The 19,876-nt window shown below is 41.6% G+C and overlaps 1 protein-coding gene across 1 annotated transcript in view; it reads right to left on the bottom strand.

The window, feature by feature from the left end:
- Positions 1-19,126, bottom strand: part of FBLN5 (fibulin 5) — a 48,107-nt gene extending 28,981 nt beyond the window's left edge. The window contains exons 1-4 of the mRNA XM_027637708.1: positions 18,681-19,126; positions 16,495-16,549; positions 14,042-14,093; positions 12,641-12,883 (exon numbers count right to left, since the gene is read on the bottom strand). Of these exons, the coding sequence (XP_027493509.1) occupies positions 12,641-12,883; positions 14,042-14,093; positions 16,495-16,549; positions 18,681-18,697 (367 nt within the window). The 5' untranslated portion in view covers positions 18,698-19,126. The remainder of the gene's footprint in view (positions 1-12,640; positions 12,884-14,041; positions 14,094-16,494; positions 16,550-18,680) is intronic.
- Between the last annotated feature and the right edge of the window lie 750 nt (positions 19,127-19,876).

Genomic DNA, 19,876 nt, shown 5'->3' with positions numbered 1-19,876 from the left:
TTTTGCATTTTGGGATTATATACTTCACTTATCAGCTTCAGAATGAATGTGACCTCCTGGGCCATTAATGGATATACTGCAAATTGTGAGCTATTGAGAGGTATTTTCCAGTCTGTGTAGGACACATCTATGCCATAGTTCTCTGGGCTCAAAGCTATATTTGGGGTTATTGCCTGGGGAACATGGAGATAAAATTTTCACTTTTTCAATTAAATTCATGGGCAGTGTTGGAAGTCTTGTGTATAATGCTGAAAAATGTCTCATTCTCTTATACCATTTTCATTTATGACTACTTAGACCCCTCGAAAATGTCAATGAGAAAAAATTTTGTCCCAAAACGCAATGTACTACCTGAAAAACATAATACAAGTTTTACAGAGCCGTATCTTCAAGTAGCACTGATTTAGATTTAGTGGGGAAGAGCACCTCCTTCCTAAAACTGCCATGCTACAGTCTTGTGGGCATGAAATCAACCGACAGCTGTCAGTGCACAGCTCTGGGCTATTCCATCACAAAGTCAGTTCTGCTTTCAATTAAAATAATTTCAATCTGCTTCTGAAATAAAGCTCCAGATGCAGTGCTTAGTGATTTGCTGGCAATGAGTGTTGTATATATTACTGCAGTATACCTTTAAAAAACACGAGTATGATCCAAGGCTGCTCCAGCCATGCAGGGTTTGGGATTCCCCACAGGGGTTGCAATGGCAGGAAATTAGCAGCATGCTATAGTTTTCGGATCACATCTCCTCTCCTTGGCCTGGTTCCTACTCCGGGATTAAGGAGTGGCAGTCTGGCAAACGGACTCTGCACTGCTCCAAGATTCCTCCCTCAGAAAGGGGATGTCAGGCTACCCACTTAAGCTATCTCAGCTTTGCATTGCTCAGCCATAGTGACAATAACTGTTATTTAATGGGTGGAGGCTTTTACCCATGCTATGAACTTTCCTCTGCAGTGTTAGATAAAGCAAACGGTTTTCTTCTGTGCCTCTGTGCACACTGGAAGCTGGAAATACATAAAAGGACTCAAAAGTACAGCAACCTACACCTGACAACATCTATCCCACCCCCAGCTTGTCTGAGACTCTTGCAAAAAATTGTACTGCTAGTACATTTTGTTCTATTCCTCTGCTACCTAGTGTATTCCTGTATAACTTGATACACTGTGCTGTCATAAAGGGCTTTACTATGTTCAGTCTAAAAGTAATTTTCCTTCATTTCAGCAAATTATACCCTATTCAGCAATAATCATTCTTTTGTACCACCCACCATATGAACTTCTGCTTCTCTGTCATTTACAGTTCCAATTGCTGACATTTTACCCTAAGCTTTATAATATACTTCACTCTTTTAATCAAAGTCAGCCTCAATAATGCTCCCAATTTACTGCTGCTCTATACTGAGATTTCCATAAACTTATCTACATTTATCTGATAGTAAAGAACATACACAATGTCAGTAGGTTGGATCCATCCTCAGTGGAACACATACAAGTACTATTCCCACTCTGTTCTGGGAAGAGAAGTCTTAGTAACACTGCCAGAAACTCCCTTATGCTACACTGCTCTTGACATCACTGTCTTCTACTGATCATCCTCCACCAGCTGGCCACGTGTCAGATTATCTTTTCATCTACTGCTGAGTTCCAATCCCTTGATTTCCTGACCGCAGCTGTAGCTTTCCTACACTTCTGTGAATTGCTGTTCATAAAATCTTCCCATTTAGTGTTACCTACAGATATGTTGGGGTTGTACCACAAAAGCAGTTAACGCCTTTGATCCAACCAGCAACTTACCAGCTCACAAGCTAATGCTTCATTTATTTAAGGGGCTGGATGGAAAACAAGAATTTTACTTTACAAGAAAAAAAAAATTAGAAAATAGAAACAAGCTCAAAATATTATAACAAAGAAGACATTAAAATTATTTTTGTGAAAAAAAAAAAAAAAAAGAAAACCCAAAACAAACAGCACAGTCTCAGACCAAGCAGTAGATTGTGGATTCTTTCAGGCCCTGCAAGTTTATGACGCACTCCTCTCCCCCTTCTCCTAGGGTCTCCCTGTTTAGCTGAAGCACTCCTTTTATTCTCAGTATCTGAATGCTTCATGAACACAGATTTATTCTCACTGTAGTGGCATGTTATTGATGTAGAGCTGATCCATAGAAAAAACAAGAAATTTTTCCAGGACTTACGAGTTTGTATGTTCAAACTTGCAGATGCCCAAACAAGGACACCATTCACACCTTGACTTTCAGTACATAATGAAGTCCTCTGCCTGAAAACCCAGCTCCCTCAAGGGTTTCCAGTTGATTGCTGGGATACTGAGATTCCTTGGAGAAGTAGTCAATTCTGAAAACCATACAGAGCAAAGAGGTCTGAGGCTGTATTGTCATCCTCTGGCAAAGACTGGAGACCAAATAAATGGGCATTTACCCACGAAACTCCCACTGAGAATGTAGGTCAGTGTGTGCAAGGGACTTAACCAACCTATGGAGACCTGGGCCTTAATTTCAGCTGTTCTGACACCTATACTACTGCCCTGTCTACCTATACTACTGCCCTGTCATTAGGACCATCCTTCTCCTCACACTGCAGTGCAGCCTTATACCACAGGGCACTATGGTGGTATAACCAACTATGACTTATGGTTGAAAAGAACTAAAGGCAGAGAGGGTTTTGCTGGTGTTAAAATTGATGATGGACTTCAGCAGATCTTGTTGCCCCCAATGGGCCTCACGTCCCAGCCAAGAGGCAGAATGCTGAAATGACTCCCCTGAAGTGTGCTGGTGATGTGTAACTCCCATTCATCTTCTGGTAGCTTTATTTTCTTTCAAAAAATTCTCTCATTTCATTGAAGTAGGAAGATGAGAAGGCAGTCAATCAGCAGATGAAGGGGTCGGAGCATGTTAAACTTCACACAACATCAGGCAGCTCTTCTATTTCTGCGTGGCAGCTCTGTCATGGGTCTGGTGTTTTAGGGACAAGACAAAGGAGCAGTGCCAGCACATTACCACTGCCTATAGAGTCTGGCAAAACATATGGTCCATTTGGCTGATTTATCCTGGCAAATGAGAGAATTCATATTTTCTATATATTTTGGCTTAACATCTTGATTGTGACATATAACCACGGCCAATTTCAGGCTGGAACCAAGCAAAAAGAAATAGACTGACCCAATAAATATAAAGGAGGGGCCAAGAAAAACAGTGACTTTTAAGTCATTGAGAATACTGCCATCCCCAGGCACTGTGGGTGCTGCAAAAATATATGCAAAAATTAACATAGACCTGAGCAGGGTGGCTATGGAAGGCATTGAAAATAAATAAGCCTTCCAGGTGAGGAGAGACACTCTATCATGTACTGAACTCTGCACACCATGCCACAGGGAGGTAGAGAAGGCATCAATCATGCAACCAAAGAGTCCCCAAGGGTCCCCCCAAGCAGAAAGCTGAACATGGACTGTCACTCACAGCCAAAACAGACACCCATAGGAAAATGAGAGAAGGATAAGCCACAGAACTGATGGATTGAGGAAGGGTACTCATAAAGCCTGTCAATCTTCCAGCACTGTTAAGTGACTTAATTTTGGTTTAAGCCCTGGAATTTTCTAGTTGGCAGGACTGTCTTGCACGACTGCTATTCCATAAAGGAAAGCTCACGAAATCTGCTCCAGAGCACACAGAGCTAATGAGTACATAGTGGCTTTAACTGATCTGGCACTGTTGAAATCCCTGGAAGTAAGACATAATAAAGGCAAGGCAGCAACAAAGCCTCATGTATCAAACCACTGTTAGCAGTGAGTCTAAGGAATCATTCAGAGATTACTGGCGGGGGTGCAAGCCCTGCCCTGGCCAGCACATGCTGGACGATATGGCAGGCTGGGCACGATTACTGCTCCTCTGAATTGAGTTGGATAGAACCTGCCAACTAACTCTTGGTGACAGCTGAAGTCTATGTATTACCTGGCTCAGAGCCCAGTGACCAATAACCCCCAATTCAGAGACCAAGCCTAACAGAGGCCATTAAACCAGAGTATCAGTTAAACCTCTTTTCCTTGCATGCCCTTTCCCTCTATAGTCTACAAAGCTCAAGGGAGATGGGATTCCTGGGTTCTTGCCACGTTGTATACCAAAGTATCATACAATTCCAAGAAAGAGGGAAAATTGAAACACGTAATGAAATAGAGAGGTCACAGTCTAGAGAGATTTTAACCTTCCTGTGTCTGGACTGTAGCCTGCACATCTAACAAGACATGGGCACTGTCCCTTCTGTGCTAATGCCCCTTCTCTGCATGCAAACCCATTATGTTTTGTAACATGACCCATTCTTACTCGGCTGTCCCCCTCCATATGGCACTGTGCTTCCCTTGTGGCTCACAACTCAGTACAGAATAAACTAGAAAACTTTTAATCATCCCTAAACAGCAGATGCATACTTCCTCAGACAGAATCAGTTTAGCTCAAGCTAAGGCTGAAAGCAAATTCAAACACTCCTAGTGGCCATAGTTTTTAGTCATAAGATGATGATCTGACCACTTCTCTATTCTGACCTATCAATGCCAAGGAATATCACAAAACCTAGGAAATCCTTATCGTGGTGTCAGTATTCTGGCAGGAGGAAAATATGGTGCCAGACTCCCTGATCATAAGATACTTATGATCAGTGGCTTAGGTTCAAGACAGATTAACTTAAACCTAAAAAATTCACTGCAAAAACTTCTGCTCCAAGATCCTCCAAAATCTTCACCAAAGTCAATGGGGACTGTAATTACAGGTCTAAGCATTTTGGTCTCCAGTTGACTACCCAGCTATTTACACAGAATGACTGTAGTTAGTTCAAGTTCAGTTGTGGCTATACTGTAGTTGTATTTATTTTATTTTTGCTTCTCACATCATCACACATAGATACAGTCAGTCAGTGGTGCTTGAAAGGCACTGACATGCAGAATGATGGATTTGGACTTTCTGTTACACTTTGCCATCCTCAGAACCCTGCTATTTTTCATTCCAGTGCAGAGAGATGCCCGTTTTCTTAATAACATACCAGCCTTCTTGGCTTGCATATTGTATTTGTTGGTTCAATTTTACTAATTTCTTTGTTAGTAGTAGAAGCGTCACAAGTAAATGAAGCATTCACCTGTGCTTTAACCACCAGACTGTGTTCCTCCCACACTGCACTTAGGGGAAGAATGAAAGCAGGAACAAGCCAAGCCACAGAAGGCTCAGTTTACTCTGCTACAGACTGATACATACAGCAACTTCTTCTATCCAGCCAACTCCTACACCACAAATGGGTTAACTTCAGTGAAAAACAGCATTTCTGCACTCATTCTCTGTGGTTAAGTGGGAGAGGATACCTTTACTGATGGTCAAATTTCTGTAATGACTATACTGATGAACCCTACTGTAGCAGCTAGATGAATCTTGCCTTTCCTCACCCCCAGCCTGTCCTCTGAACTGATGCAATGATTTCCCTGAGGGACGAAGGTGGTCTGAGTGTTTCCAGATGTACCTTTTTACCTATGATTATTTTATAGTCAATTTGTGATTACCTTTATGAAGATTGTTGGGACTGTGAATAGATCAGGCCACCAGATCAGAAGCACTGAGGCTGGATCTAGAAAAACTATGTTTGCCTGGAACTGTGCAACGTGGGCTTATCCAACGGGACAGGGCTATGTTAAGTATGTCTGTATTCCAGGATTTTAATGATCCTTCTTCCATTAGTCCCCTGGCATATGGTCTTCTGCCTTAATGTACATAGTTTGTATTTTCCACATGTTTATTTTACCTAGCTTGTCTAGTTTCATTACATTAGATAATAAAAGTTCAACCACCATGAATTGTGCTAAAACATGAAATGAGTAGATGATGATTGAAAAGCTCCAGGATAAAATAACTGCTGAAAGCTTTTGTAGCATGGCTATTCCAGAAGTAAATGGAGATACTGGTAAAAGTCTTGGACTTCCCCTCTCCTCTGATCTATGCAGAAACATAGACAAAAATGGCCATGGATTTCCAACCAGTTTAGTGAACTGGGGAAGTAACTAAGTTCCACGTATCTCACCTTGAGCTTCATTATTGTAGGATTATTAAACTGGACCTTTTTCTCCTGTTTACATATCTTTACATGACACTTGTCAGGAAGTTACCTCAGCACCTATCATCTCCATGTGAAATCATCCTTGGTACAATCCTGAAAAAGAATTATTATTTCAGTTTAGCCCCAAAATACCCACCACGAAATCACAGAATCATTTGGGTTGCGAAGGACCTCTGAAATCATTGAGTCCAACCTTTGACTGACCACCACCTTGTCACCTAGACTATGGCACTAAGTGCCAGGTGTTTCTTAAATGCCTTCAGTGATAGTGACTCCAGAAATGAACACCTCCAGGGATGGCAGGTTTACCTATGGCAAACTCAGGAACTGAATATAAAGTCCTCCAACCCAAGCCTTAGCCATCAACTATAACTTCTTCTTGAGCAGCTTCAGAGGCAACTTTTCTGTTGCTATGACTGCACGAGGTCTGAATTTATATTTCCTTATACAAAAGCCATCAGGAAAAACATAGTACGAGTAAAGGCTACACATTATGGCCCTTAATTTAATCAGAAGCTGTCAACAATTAAATATCTTTTCAGAAGTCTGAGCTCAATCTCTTGCAGAACCTGTTCTCATGCAATCTTTCCCGCTTTTCTGGTTAATTTGGACATGACAGCAGTTCTTCCATAACAGGGATCATGCATAGCCTTCAGAAACTGGCCCTCTGGAACAGCAAAAGAGATTGTCTCACAGACCAAGAGGAAAAGGAAAGATACAGAGCTGAACAAAATAGGGTTCAAAAAGGCAATAGCAAGAGTGGATTCCATTTGTTTTTCCTTTACACAACCCCTTCCAGGGTATAATCTCCTTGCTGCATTTCCCTCCTTTTCTTGCTCTGTTTCTATATGCCCAGAGAGGTCACTAGAAAAGTCACTATGAGGAGGCAGCCTGGCTTGGTGGCTAAGGCATTGGATGAGGAACTCTGGGCTCTATCCCCAGCATAGCCATGAGCCTGCTGCAGGACCTGGGCACTTCCTTTCAGTTCTCTGTCTCTTCATTTCCCTCTCCTCTCCCCCACACATGCACATCTGGTTCCTTCATTTTGCTTGGAAACTCATCTATGTTCCTAATGAGGTTGCGCACAAGGCAGGGCGGTTCAATTGCAGGCTTGGATGTGGCTTTTAGGTATGCTTGTAATATAAACGATAATGATCTAAAACCCATCTGTGCAAAAGTAACGTTTTGAAGGAAGGAGTTTCACTCCATGAATGTAGGACTGGGGACCCATAGGTGGGTTTGAGAAATGAGGAAAGATGAAGCAAGGAATACTGCACAGATGGGCATGAAGAACGATTCTCTCCTATGCTAGGAGACAGTATCTTTACCTTTTTCCATTCCCCTCTTAATTTAGCTTTTGTTTTAAAAATAACAATTAGGCTTTTTTTTTTTTTTTAATTTATTTTTATTTTTTATGACCTCCCTTCTCTGTCTCTAGGTCATGCTCATCTTGCCTTATGCTTATACTTTTCCTAACATCTACTTCTCTGTCTTTGCAGTCTGCTTTCTCTGATCTCTCTCTTTAACCCTCTTTAGTTGCCTCTCCACCCCCATGATCTCCTCATATTGTGAGTTGGCATTAATCAGACAGAAAGCAAAAATAAGAGCCCACCCACTACAGTTCTTTCCACAATGCCCAGAAGGATCTGTGTTTGAGGCATATTTTGAAGATCATTGTAAATCAGGAAACAGCAAGGTGGAGTGAAGGGAAACTGGAAAGAGCTCTCAGCTTACAAATGTATAATGCAAGAACATGGGCCCTCGCTCCAGTAAACTGGAGCCAACAGTTACTAGACCAAGTTCCTTGAGCAAAAAGTCATTATTATGACTAAACCATTCTGTATTTATAGAGTAGTGTTAGAATACAAACAGTTCAAGCAGCACTCTTGCACTCGATGTTCTTTGCTTTTTCCTGCATGTGATCTTTTATTCCAGCATTAATTGTGATTATAAATCATTCCCAACCTGCTTTGGAATGAGTTTACACAGACTTCATGCTGTTGAAAACACAGAACACTTATACATACAAAATATAAAGCACTCATCAACTCCAAGGGTAAAAATACCATGTACCAGGAATCAAACTACAGAAGATTTAAGAAGTAAATATCACTAAAACATTTCTCCATCTGCTGCCACAAATGCCTACAGCTACTTCTGCAGCACACAGAGAACACTGGAGTGGGCAAAGTCACTGACAGGTGTCTTTGAGAGGCATCTGGGCCAGAAAAGGATGAGATCTGGAGGTGAAAGAGTTTTGGTAAGACTGAGTGGTGACCAGGATAGGGAAGGATCATGGACACCTAACCCCTGCCTATGACCATCCAAGCCAGAAAAGATGAGGCCAAAAAAAGCTGGAAAGGGAGAATAATGGATTACATTTTTTTTTTTCTGAGTTGAAACATATCATCCCCACAAGGAGAACGTTATGTGAACAACCAGGAGCGCACATTCCCCTGAGAGCCATGGAATGTGAGGTCTTGGCAGGCAGGCCAGGTGCCAGACTGGGACAAAGCAACCCTGTCTCAGCTTCCCTACATTTTGTGGGGAGGTAGGAAAAAAAAAAAAGGCACTTGTTAAATCTCACACTGCTTTCAGATCAAATTTTTGTCCTGTTTCACTTTGAAAGTCTCTTGAACAAGCTCAGTGCTTCAAAGTTGAGGCTGCAAATCTCCTCATCTCCCAGAGAAGTTTCCTGTGTTTAATAAGCTGTTTTTACTGAAGTTTAAAGGGAAAGTAAAGATTTCTGTTGGCCTAGCAATAGAAAATGTGGCCCAGACCTGTAATCCCATATCTGACCAGACAGAAATGTGTACTCTGTTAAAAACTGGAGATTGCTCAGAAACATTGGCTTGAGAATAACTCTGGTTCCCCTGCAGTCAATAGCAGGAAGTCTAATAATCTCCAATGGAAATACCTACGACTAATTTTGTTTGGAAAGAAGGTACTGGAAGGTGGTGCCTGAACACCAACACAACAAACCTGTAAGATACATAGTGGGTAAGATACTAGGCAAAATAACTTAGAGATCTCTCTTTTCAACCATTCCCCCACAAAATTAGCCCTTGAAGTGCTTTGTGTCCTAACAGCATGCCGAATGCTGACAAGCAGGTAAGCACAGAGCAACTGAAATACCATTAACATGAGCAATGCTTGTAATAAGCTTATAATAGAATGGAGCCATGATTCCCTTGATTCAGACTGTCTTGAATGACCCAGGTAAAATTCTGGTTGCTCCTGAGGACCCTGTCAAGGTTCCCTGGTGTCTTGTCTCCAAGGCCTTCAAGCATGAAACTGCACATGACCCTGTTAACTGCACCAGGAGTCCTGGAAACAGAGGATAAGGCCTTTCTATCACAATCACCAGAGTGAGACATGGACTTGAATCAATTTTTTGGTGACCACACTTTCCATCCCAGGGCACACAGATAAAAAAGGCACACAGATACAAAAATAAATACTGCATCAAGACAGTGAATGTCTCCAGAGAATTTCACTAAATGAAAAATGAAATCTAACCCCAGAAGAGACCCCTGATAGGTCTTGTTTACTTTAATTTTTGTTTTTCTTCCTTCAACACAAACATGATACATCATCTGCCGAAATTCAAAACTGATGTAGACTTTCAAACTCTTCTCCCAGCTTGCTCTGGTACTCAAATGGCAGCCTGTCCTTTCCCATCCGTTCTTGTTAATGTTTCTCATCACCAAACTTTTCACACAATTAAATCCCAACTATTTGAAAGTTAAAGGGACAGAAGTGAACAGCCTTGACTGAAGAAAGTATTAGTCCTCACATTTCTGCCAGTATGGATAGGAACATGTGTGCCGTTTTCAGGCTGGGATGCTCACTGAAAAATTTCCTAAATCCACCTGTCTTGATTAGTATAGTTTGCATGGAGCAGGCCAGACACAGTATAATTCAGGGGTTTTATTTCCACTTTCATTTCAGCACTTCTTTTCCACTACCAGCCCCATTTTCTGATTGATCTACAGCAAAGTAAGCAAAACACTTTGAAACCACTCCTGGAAATCCACAAATCAGTGGATAAAATAAGTGAGGTTGATCAATTTGCTAAGATGAAAAGGACTAGAGAGAATTTTCAAAGGATCAAATCGTAAAAATGCTTATTTTTACAGCAAACTCTTCAGTTATCCCAGGATTTAAAAATTCCTCATTAAAAAAACAGGGGGTTGTTTGTTTGTTTGTTTGTTTTTGTTTTTATTTTTTAATTTTTCAGCCAGTATTACTATGAGTGCTGGTTAGAAAATATGGTTTTCCCACCTTGGAACATAATGAGGACAATGATTCAAATAGAGAAAAATGTGTCCCAAAGCAGCTGAATTTACATCTAGATTCTCTAAGCTCCTGTGAAGCTCTTGTGGTCTCCTCATTAAGGAAACAAAGAAAGTATAGAATCTGCAACCAAGTCCTGCCAGAAAATTCAGACAATAGGGCAGAATAAGCCCAAAAGACAAGTCAGTTTTAGCTTTTGTGTTTTTCTGCAGCAGTTCTGAATTAAATGCAGTTCCTTAGTCTAAAGACAGGAAAAATCCTTTATTGAAAGCTCATAACTTCTGTATTTTGGGCTTTTTTCTTGTCAAAGACAGGCTCACATCAAGAGCTGAATCAAGATTTTCTCAGGCTCCACCTAACCCTTCAAATGGAGAGCCACCTTCTCTCTCACGGACAGATTGCAAGAATGATCAACTTCCAGTTGACCCTGAAATTGTGCAGGATCTGCTGCTCAAGTTGGATCCCTACAGATCTGTGGGGTCTGATGGGATTCATCCCAGAATTCTCAAAGAGCTGGCTGATGTCATCACAAACCCTCTCTCAAATTCAGAGAGGTCCCAGCTGACTGGAAGCTGGCAAATGTTGTCCTGATTTTCAAGAAGGGCAAGAAGGTTGGACCCCGGAAACTACAGGCCTGTCATTCTCACTTCAGTGCCTGGTAAAGTTACGGAGAAGATTATTCTGGAAGGCATTGAAAAACACCTGAAAGACAATGCTGTCATTGGTTACAGCCAGCAGGGCTTCATGAGGGGAAAGTCCTGCTTATCAAAACTGATTTCCTTCTATGACAAGGTAATCTACCTAGTTGATCAGGGGAAGCCAGTTGATGTAATCTTTTTGGATTTCAGTAAACCTTTTGATACGCATCTCACAGTATCCTTCTGGACAAAATATCTGGCCCACAGCTGAATAACCACACCATGTGGTTGGTGAGCAATTGGCTCATGGGTCAAGCACAGAGGGTAACAGTGAATGGGAGAACATCAGACTGGCGATCTGTCACTAATGGGGCTCTTCAGGACTCCATCTTGGGCCCTGTGCTCTTCAACATCTTCATAAAGGACTTGGATGCAGGACTGGAAGGGACATTCAGCAAGTTTGCAGACGACACAAAACTCAGAGGAGCTGTTGACTCCCTCAAAGGCAGGGAGGCCCTGGAGAGAGACCTCGACAAATTACAGGACTGGGCAATCATCAAATATTTGAAGTTCAACAAGGGGAACTGCCAGATTCTACACCTGAAATTGGGAAACCCCAGATGTTCGTACAGACTGGGGAATGAGATGCTAGAAAGCAGTGCCACAAAAAGGGACCTGGGGGTCCTGGTTGATGGCAAGTTGAATGTGAGTCAGCAGTGCCCTGGCAGCCAGGAGGGCCAACCATGTCCTGGGGAGGCATCAGGCAAAGCATCGCCAACTGGTCGAGGGAGGGGATTGTCCTGCTCTGTAGGGGCAGTTTTGGGCACCACAATATAAGAAAGATATTAAGCTATTGGAGAGTGTCCAAAGCAGGGCAACAAAGATGGTGAAGGGCCTTGAGGGGAAGCTGTATAAGGAGTGGCTGAGGGCACTTGGTCTGTTCAGCCTGGAGGAGACTGAGGTGAGACCTCATTGCAGTTACAACTTCTTCATGAGGGGAAGAAGAGGAGCAGGCACTGGTCTCTTCTCTGTGGTGACCGGTGACAGGACTGAGGGAATGGCCTGAAGTTGTGTCAGGGGAGATTTGGGTTGGATATTAGAAAGAGGTTCTTCACATAGAGGGTGGTTGGACACTGGAACAGGCTCCCCAGGGCAGTGGTGACAGCACCAAGCCTGACAGAGTTCAAGAAGCATTTGGATGATACTCTCAGGCACATGGTGTGACTCTTGGGGATGGTCCTGTGCAGGGCTAAGGGTTGGACTCAATGATCCTTGTGGGTCCTTTCCAACTCAGCATATTCTGTGATGCCTTTGACACACTGACAAATCACCTGCCATTGGATGGTTGTTTATCTCATAAAAACATTACTTCTCTCATGAAAGTGGCTTTCCTGATTAAATAATGGGACTAAATAATATTTTAACTTACACTGAATGATGGCCATATGAAACATCCAGCTCATATCCTTTAAAAAAATCTAGCTGTACTTCAAAATACTGGGCTTGACTGCTGCAATAACTAAAGGGCAACTGCAGGACAATTGCTTCTGCAATGTCAGACAAGCTTTAATATAAATGAAAATATGGAATAAAGATTTCTACTGCTTACCAGCACACTGATTGTTTTCATCCAACTGGAAACCAAATCGACAAATCAGAGGTCTTGTAACAGTGGGGTAGTTAGGAACAGGGCCTGGTGCTGGGGGCGGTGGATAAATATTTGAATAAGGATTCAGATATGGTGATCGATACACTGGGTTTGTTCGGGGTACGCATAAATAGCCACCGTTCTGGTTGACACACACCATGTCTCCTCTGCAGGCCTCAGGAATAGTCCGACATTCATCAACATCTGAAATTAAATTGCAAAAGTTAAAAGAGTGATTGCTCTTTAATGGAACCTATAAAAAAAAAAAAATTAACATATTTTTCTCAAAACCTTGTGAAAAAAAAATTATGTTCTCTATCAAAAAAGCTAATCCTTCCTTGTGGAGTCTCACTTTGAAGTTACATTATACTAAAACAGGAAACATCCCATACATTCAATATATCCTGTGATCTACTGATTTTACTTCACTATTAGAGGATAGAGGAAGAGGAGAAAGCCTGCTTTGCTATTCCATAGAAGTTTGGTTTAAATATTGATTTACATGTGCCTGCAGCATGCTACTGCTTGTTCCTGCTAGAGGGTCTGTCCAAACCACAACATGCAGATCAGGATTTCAAACACTGGTGGTTTGGTTTGCCCAGCTGTGAAACTTGGATCCTGATTTGGAACTTTAAAGCTCCTTCCCACAGAAAAAGTTAGGGATGTTCAGATCTGGGGATGCAGTTCAGGCCTCTTTCTTGCTTTGATTGAGATTGTTGCTGAATCAAATTTAGAAAGATACAACTGGTTTAGCCAAACTGAGCATCCACCTGGTTCTCTGGGCACAGAAGCAATAGGTTATGACAGGGCAAGCAGTCTGCTGTGGGATTTCCCCTTTGTGTTTGAGTGACTTTAGTGCGTGTAGAAGAAGCTGCCCTAGAGACTGAATGCCACTGATAAAAAGATGCTATTGGACAGTGTGTAGGTTTGGTTTCCCTATGCTGCCTCAACTCAATTTACTTGGAATGTCAATGCTAAGCAGTGGAAGACTTTATCCAATCCTGCAGGTGGAAACTGCCAACAAAGACAGTAAGTCCTGAGTTTGAAAGTGAAAGAGAAGGAGGGTGAACAATCCTTGTCCTTTGGCAACTAGACTGAGCTCCTATCAAAATGCATCATTGCTATTTGAGTAGCACTGACAGCCTGTTAGTATCTCAACAATGTCAAAGATCATTATATACTTGTACTATGTAAAGACACTCACATATTTATATATACACATATTTTTTGTATATACATATATACAAACACACAGAGCAAGAACTTTTTAACAAAACATATTAAGAGTACCACAATTGTAACTCAATAAATTCAGGACTTCTGAAGCCAAATTTAAATGTATTGATTTAATTAAAGTCCTACCTATGCATTGCCCAGAGGCACGGTCCAGGTCAAACCCATTAGTGCATTGTTGCTAAAATGAGAGAAAGAAGGACACTCAGTGACTGTGAAATGAGAGGGTTGCAGAGTCAAATGCTCATCTGGATTATTATGATTAGTACAATTGTTCAGCACTGTACAGTACATCAAAAGTCACTTTCCCAAAGGACAGTCAGCAAGGCATGAACCTGTGGCCTCAGCACGTGTGCCAGCCCCTTAGCTCAGGAGGGGGTTCCCTCAGGTGCTGACAGTGTCAGGCTGTTCCTCTTCCCAGGGGTCCCCAATGTGCAAGGTGTTATGGGCTCCATACCAATTGTTAACATAGAAGTCACAGTCTTCTAGTTTGGGCTCTTGTTTCTGCCAGAACAGGGGGTTTCAGCTAAAAGGTACTTGCTACCTCTCTAACAGGCTCTAAAACTCCCCAGACAGCCCATTCAGCACACAGCATATTAGCCATTGACTGGTCTGGAACCACAGTTAAAACATAACAAGCTTAATAAAAATAAGTCTTTTCCTTTACACCAAACCTTGTAATTTTTAGAGCATAAATCTTTAGACGACACATGTTCCAGGTATGCAAGGTTACTGAAGGCCTTGTTCTTTTCTATTCTATGGTGCTGGTCTTTATCAGGGCTGCAGCCTTGAGTCTTCAGCATCTCCTCTGTGACCCTCAGCATTTCTAAACCAATGAGAGTCCTGGTGATGATTGTCTCAAACCCTGCTCTCCCTAAATTTTGAATGGGCCTCCGGCTATTTAGCAAGAGGCCAAGCACAGGATCCTGCCAGTAAATAGGTTGCACTAAGGAATGTAAGCAAGAGATATCCAAAAAACAGGAACCACTGAAGTAACCAGAGGGCAGAGTGATGGAGTGAGTTCAAGATTCTTTTGTTTCTTAATGATAAAGACACTTAGTTTTGGACTTTATGGAAGAAATCAGTGGAAGAGTAAAGTACCCAGTTCACGAAAAAAAAAGTAGTAAGTTCTAGATGGGAGACAAGGGGTTAGAGCTGTGAGTCAGTGGAAACGAATCATTAGGGACGGGACATGACGTGAAACACACAGCACTGTTTGGACTGCACCCACCACTTGCATATATAAATACATAAAGCCACTGCTAAAAGTGTCAAACAAGTATGGAGGAATTCTGCCTTCATTTATTTTGGCATTTCAAGATGGTTTGGTATCATGTTGTGGAAAGCCAAGATACTCTCATGGGAGACTGTATAATCATCCATTTTAAAGAATGTACCTACTCTTTTGTTCTCCTTTTTACGCTGTGGCACATACACTACTCCTAGGTTAGTTGGAAAAGTTGAGACAGTTTTTAACAAAATTATTTTCTTTTGGAGAATAAATGATGATTCAGAAGCACCAAAACTACTGTAGAACTGGTTTCAACAAATTTGTAGAACTTTATTCTAGAAGAGATTCCAATATTGTTGAAATTACCAGTTTCAATATCTTCAGAAAGAATGCATTGCTGTCATTTCAGTCTCAAGTTGCTTTTTGCTTGGACTTCAAAAATCAATTTACATTACAAGATGTTTTTATAAAAATTGCAATGAAAACAATATTTTTTAAATTATAAAAACAAACCCTTAAAGACATCTCAAAAATTCCCCAGGGATATGAAAAGCATTTCCCATACAGATTCAATGTTCACAAAAATATCAATAAGTATGCCATGTGCAGGAAATTTTCGATGTAATAGAACAAAAACAACTACATTTCAGAGACTTTTGGCAAAGGTATTTAGAAACACAGCTCTGGACACTGAGTATATCTGGATTATCAACTAGAAATCCAAACTTAACGTGCCTTTGGGAACTGTTTTTCCTAATTTAAAGTCCACATAGAGCCCAAGCCCACAAAGAACTAATGCTTCTGTTATTTCAAGAACTGGACTGCTTTACTTCCATCCACCCTCAAAAGTCCTGCCTCTTGAACAGATGTGGTTTAAGGCATAAAGGAAAACAAAAAATAGGATACAGTCATTCAGAACCACAGCCTAAAATTAAACAATGTTAAGACAAGATCCCACTATACACAGAAAATGCCTATTTATATGAATGAATTTTCCAAGTGTGGATGTTTCCCACAACAGAACTGAGTAGTCCCTGCTCTCATGGGATAGCTTTTCTTATTTCCTGTTGCTGTTCAGTCTAGAGGCAGAATCAGGTTTTCAGTGAGGTCCAGGTTTCTACAGGGATATTTTGCTGAGCTGGCAAGGATGAGTCAATAAGCTCAATCCATGTTCAACTCCAGAATCCCGCTGGCTCCAAGTTCTCCCCTCTAAACCCTTAGACCACACAACTTCCTTTTCATGTAAACCCCAGACCACAGAGCTTCCTATCCACCTGCTAGCCAGTGAAGTTTCATGCCATATAGTGCTTCAGTACAAAACAGTACATACATCTCTGCATGCACCTCTCACCTGTGCTTTTCCAGGGCTTGAAAGGCAGACAGCCAGTGTGAAAGCAGTCAGTATCCTGTAATGTGCATAGAAAATAAGCTGAAAACCTTTTGATATCCAGGCTTATTACATAGAATTAAATACACATGGACAAATTCATTTCTAGTGATACTTCAGTGTATTCCCCAGTCTGCTAACATGAATTTGGCCTCTGGAGAAGGAGTAATACAACTATGGGCCAGATTCAGATCTCAGAGTTACTAATTTTACTATAGTTTTATGCAACTGGGATTGGAATCTGACTATATATGTCTATGGACTAATCTAATTTTTATGACACCCCATGCAGCAGCTGTTAAATGGATGAAGTGTGCAATATTGAATAAAGCATTTTTGCCCCTCTCTGACACCTTTCTTTTGGGAATATGGAAGTTTTTCCTGCACATTGTGCACATTTTACAGATGGGTAAACCAGAGCACAGGCCCTGCCTAAGCTCCCAGCGCGGTGCGTTGGCAGGGCTGCAGACATGTCATGCAGGAGGTCCTGAATCCAAGCCAGTTGCTGTAACCGCTAAACCGCATTTCGTCCCAGGAGGTTGCATCTGAGATTAACCCATTTTCGTGGGGCCAGATCCTGTCCCTTTACTCCATCTTGAGAACACACTGCTCTGGAAGTAGACACACTGTGCCAGGTCACCAGCTACTAGAAGCTGTTCTCTTCAATGGACCTTTCCCCAGCTATAGCATCTGCGCATCCAGTGGGACCTACTGGGTCTCTCTATCACAACTAAAAGAAGAGGATCCCTTGCCAACAAAGCTCTACAGTTATTTTTGGAGCTCCTTACCTGGAGTTCCTTTACCTGAAGCATAAAAATTCTGGTCAAGTAACCTTCCACCTCCAAGTATTTATTAACAGATAGAAAACCATGAAGTGACAGTCAGAAGTTATTTTTTTCTAAGTACTATGGATTTCAGTGTTTTCCTGCTGCCTTATATAAAACTTCTCAATAATATTAGACCCACACCTTGCTTATCTTGGATTGTAGTTCTGAATGGCAATTGTATACAATATATTCCCACAAAACCAGTACAGGAAGCAGGGGATATTTTAGGTGGCTTTAGTTCTACTACCTAAGTAAGCTGCCAACTTTCTCTCTTAGAGCTGTCTCTGATTTCCAATGCAAACTGAGCTGTTGAGCAAGACCTACAAATGCATCAGAGGAAACCACACACAAACAATGACTGACACATTAGAACAAATTTGTTTTAAATGAGAAGACAGGGACAAGCTCTGAAAAGTAAACATAAACCCTAAAACGGTTTTTCATAGTGCTGTGAAGACAAATTGTGCTTGTTGGCAGCTTTGAGTGACAAGAAAAGGCAAATTCTGCAGTTTCCCTTAGAGTCCGATGCAAAGCATTCAAACTACAATGTCATCCATTTAGGCTTGCACTTTGATTCCTCAAATTTTTTGAAGAGATTTTACAGTGTGCAGTGCTATAAGGAATGTATACTCACTTTGCATATAGCAAGAACAGCACTGGGTGGGAGTACAACAGGTTGCAGCTGAAGGCTGACACACCTAGCAACTGAGCTATGCTGCACGTTGCTGCAGGACAGTGCACACTAAAAAAATCCCCTTTAAAACTCGGCAGACAAAACTCAAATGTTTTTAGATAGTCTTTAGCTTCTGTGACTACAAGGTGACACATAGTTTCCTCTTGGTGTGGGGGGATGACCTTACTACCTCTTGTTCTGTCTGCAATCATCACCTCAATTTGCTTGTTACTTTAGATCTCAAATCCCCTCAAGAATTATTAGCAGACATGCAGCACGACCTCTCAACACTATATGCATCTGGTCACAGTAGCTTGCCCAGCAGGCAAAATATTTTAAACTATTTTAAACATCTGCAATAGTAACTAATTAGCTTCAATCAATCACTGTAGCCAGTGGGATCATTTGCTGCCGCAGTTCAGCGCTCCCGCGGATGCGCAGAGTGTAAGCACAGATCAAGAAGGAACTCATCAGAGACAGCACAGCTTTAGTAACGGGCAGATTGTCTTTCCCCACCTCTGACCACTGAGATCCCTTCTCCTTGCAAATGGCTTTAGCAAGTGGATTGGCATACCGAATCCCTGCCACAGCTATTTTCCACAAGTAGGTTTCCCGTCAGTAAGCAAAGAAGTTTCATGCATACCACTTACCTTCTTAATCCTTGCATGTCCAAAACCGTTGGGGAAAGGTGGAAAAAAACCAGAGTCTGTGCTGATGAACAACTAGAAAGTTTTTCCAAACATTACCCTCTGCTAGCACTTCAGTTCCTCTGTCATTTATAGTCCAAAGAATGAAATGGCAAGTAATGGAGAGGATCGGGAGCCGTCTGTACCTCCTCAGACACTGGAGAGAATACAGAGAAAGCACCTGGTTTTGCTTAGTTCTCTTCTGTAATTCAGCATTAAACCAATTGGAGGAGGAATGTTAAAAATGAACACTTCATTTTCTAAGTATGTTAAACAATGCAAATGGGGGCCTCAGCCTGGGACAGCTGGTTTAGATTACAAAGCTCACCAACTGGCTAGACTCCTCACAACAACCTCGAGGAGCCTGCCAGGATAAAACACTAACAGCTTGAAGGAAAGCCTCTCCCACTGCAAACTTCACAGTTAAATGTGCCTCAGAGCAGAGAGCACCCTTATTGGACAGAAACCCTTATCAAGGGACTGGAGAAGGGAAGGGATTGTTTTCCTTGCTCTGAGAACAAAAAAAAAAGTCAGGCTTTTTGGAGGCCCTCTAGCCGGTGTCCTGGACAATGAATATGCAACACTCACTGCTCTGTGCCAATGGCATACTGATGAAAGGTCTGACCCTCTGGGAGGTGAATAACTCGAATTCATGATGATCGCGGCTACAGGAACTATATTGCTTGGGGATTATTTGAAAACAGGAATAAACAAATTAAATGGTCAAAGGAAAACAAATGGCTCGTCTGCAAACACTGGCCCTTTTTAAACTGACCCCATGCTTAAGGGAGTAGTTTATGATATGAAATATTTCTCAGGAAAAGCAAAACTTGCAGATCTCCAGTTATGACTGAAGAGGAAGGAAATAAAGTACTTTTTCAGGTGTTTTGCAACTTTGCCACAGGCAGAGCTTTAGTAGGTCAAGCAGAACATTTATAGGATGTGAAAGGTAAGCAATCAGATGCTGCAAAGATTATGCTAGATCCAAAGATGAGCACTGAAATTAAATACAGACATGGAAATTAAACAACTACTTTGACTTTCTGTTGAGTCTGCCATTTAAGAAAACCCTTTATTTTTAAGAAACCTGAAACTATTATCATACATCTCTCTGTAACAGATTAAGAAACAGAGAAGTATAGTTTATATAACAGATATTG

Source organism: Corapipo altera, unplaced genomic scaffold (assembly GCF_003945725.1).
Source record: "Corapipo altera isolate COAL_440 unplaced genomic scaffold, ASM394572v1 23, whole genome shotgun sequence".
In the NCBI taxonomy this organism is placed as follows: Eukaryota; Metazoa; Chordata; class Aves; order Passeriformes; family Pipridae; genus Corapipo; species Corapipo altera.
The sequence above is the reverse complement of the archived record's forward strand: the minus strand, read 5'-3'. Positions and strand labels throughout refer to the sequence as shown.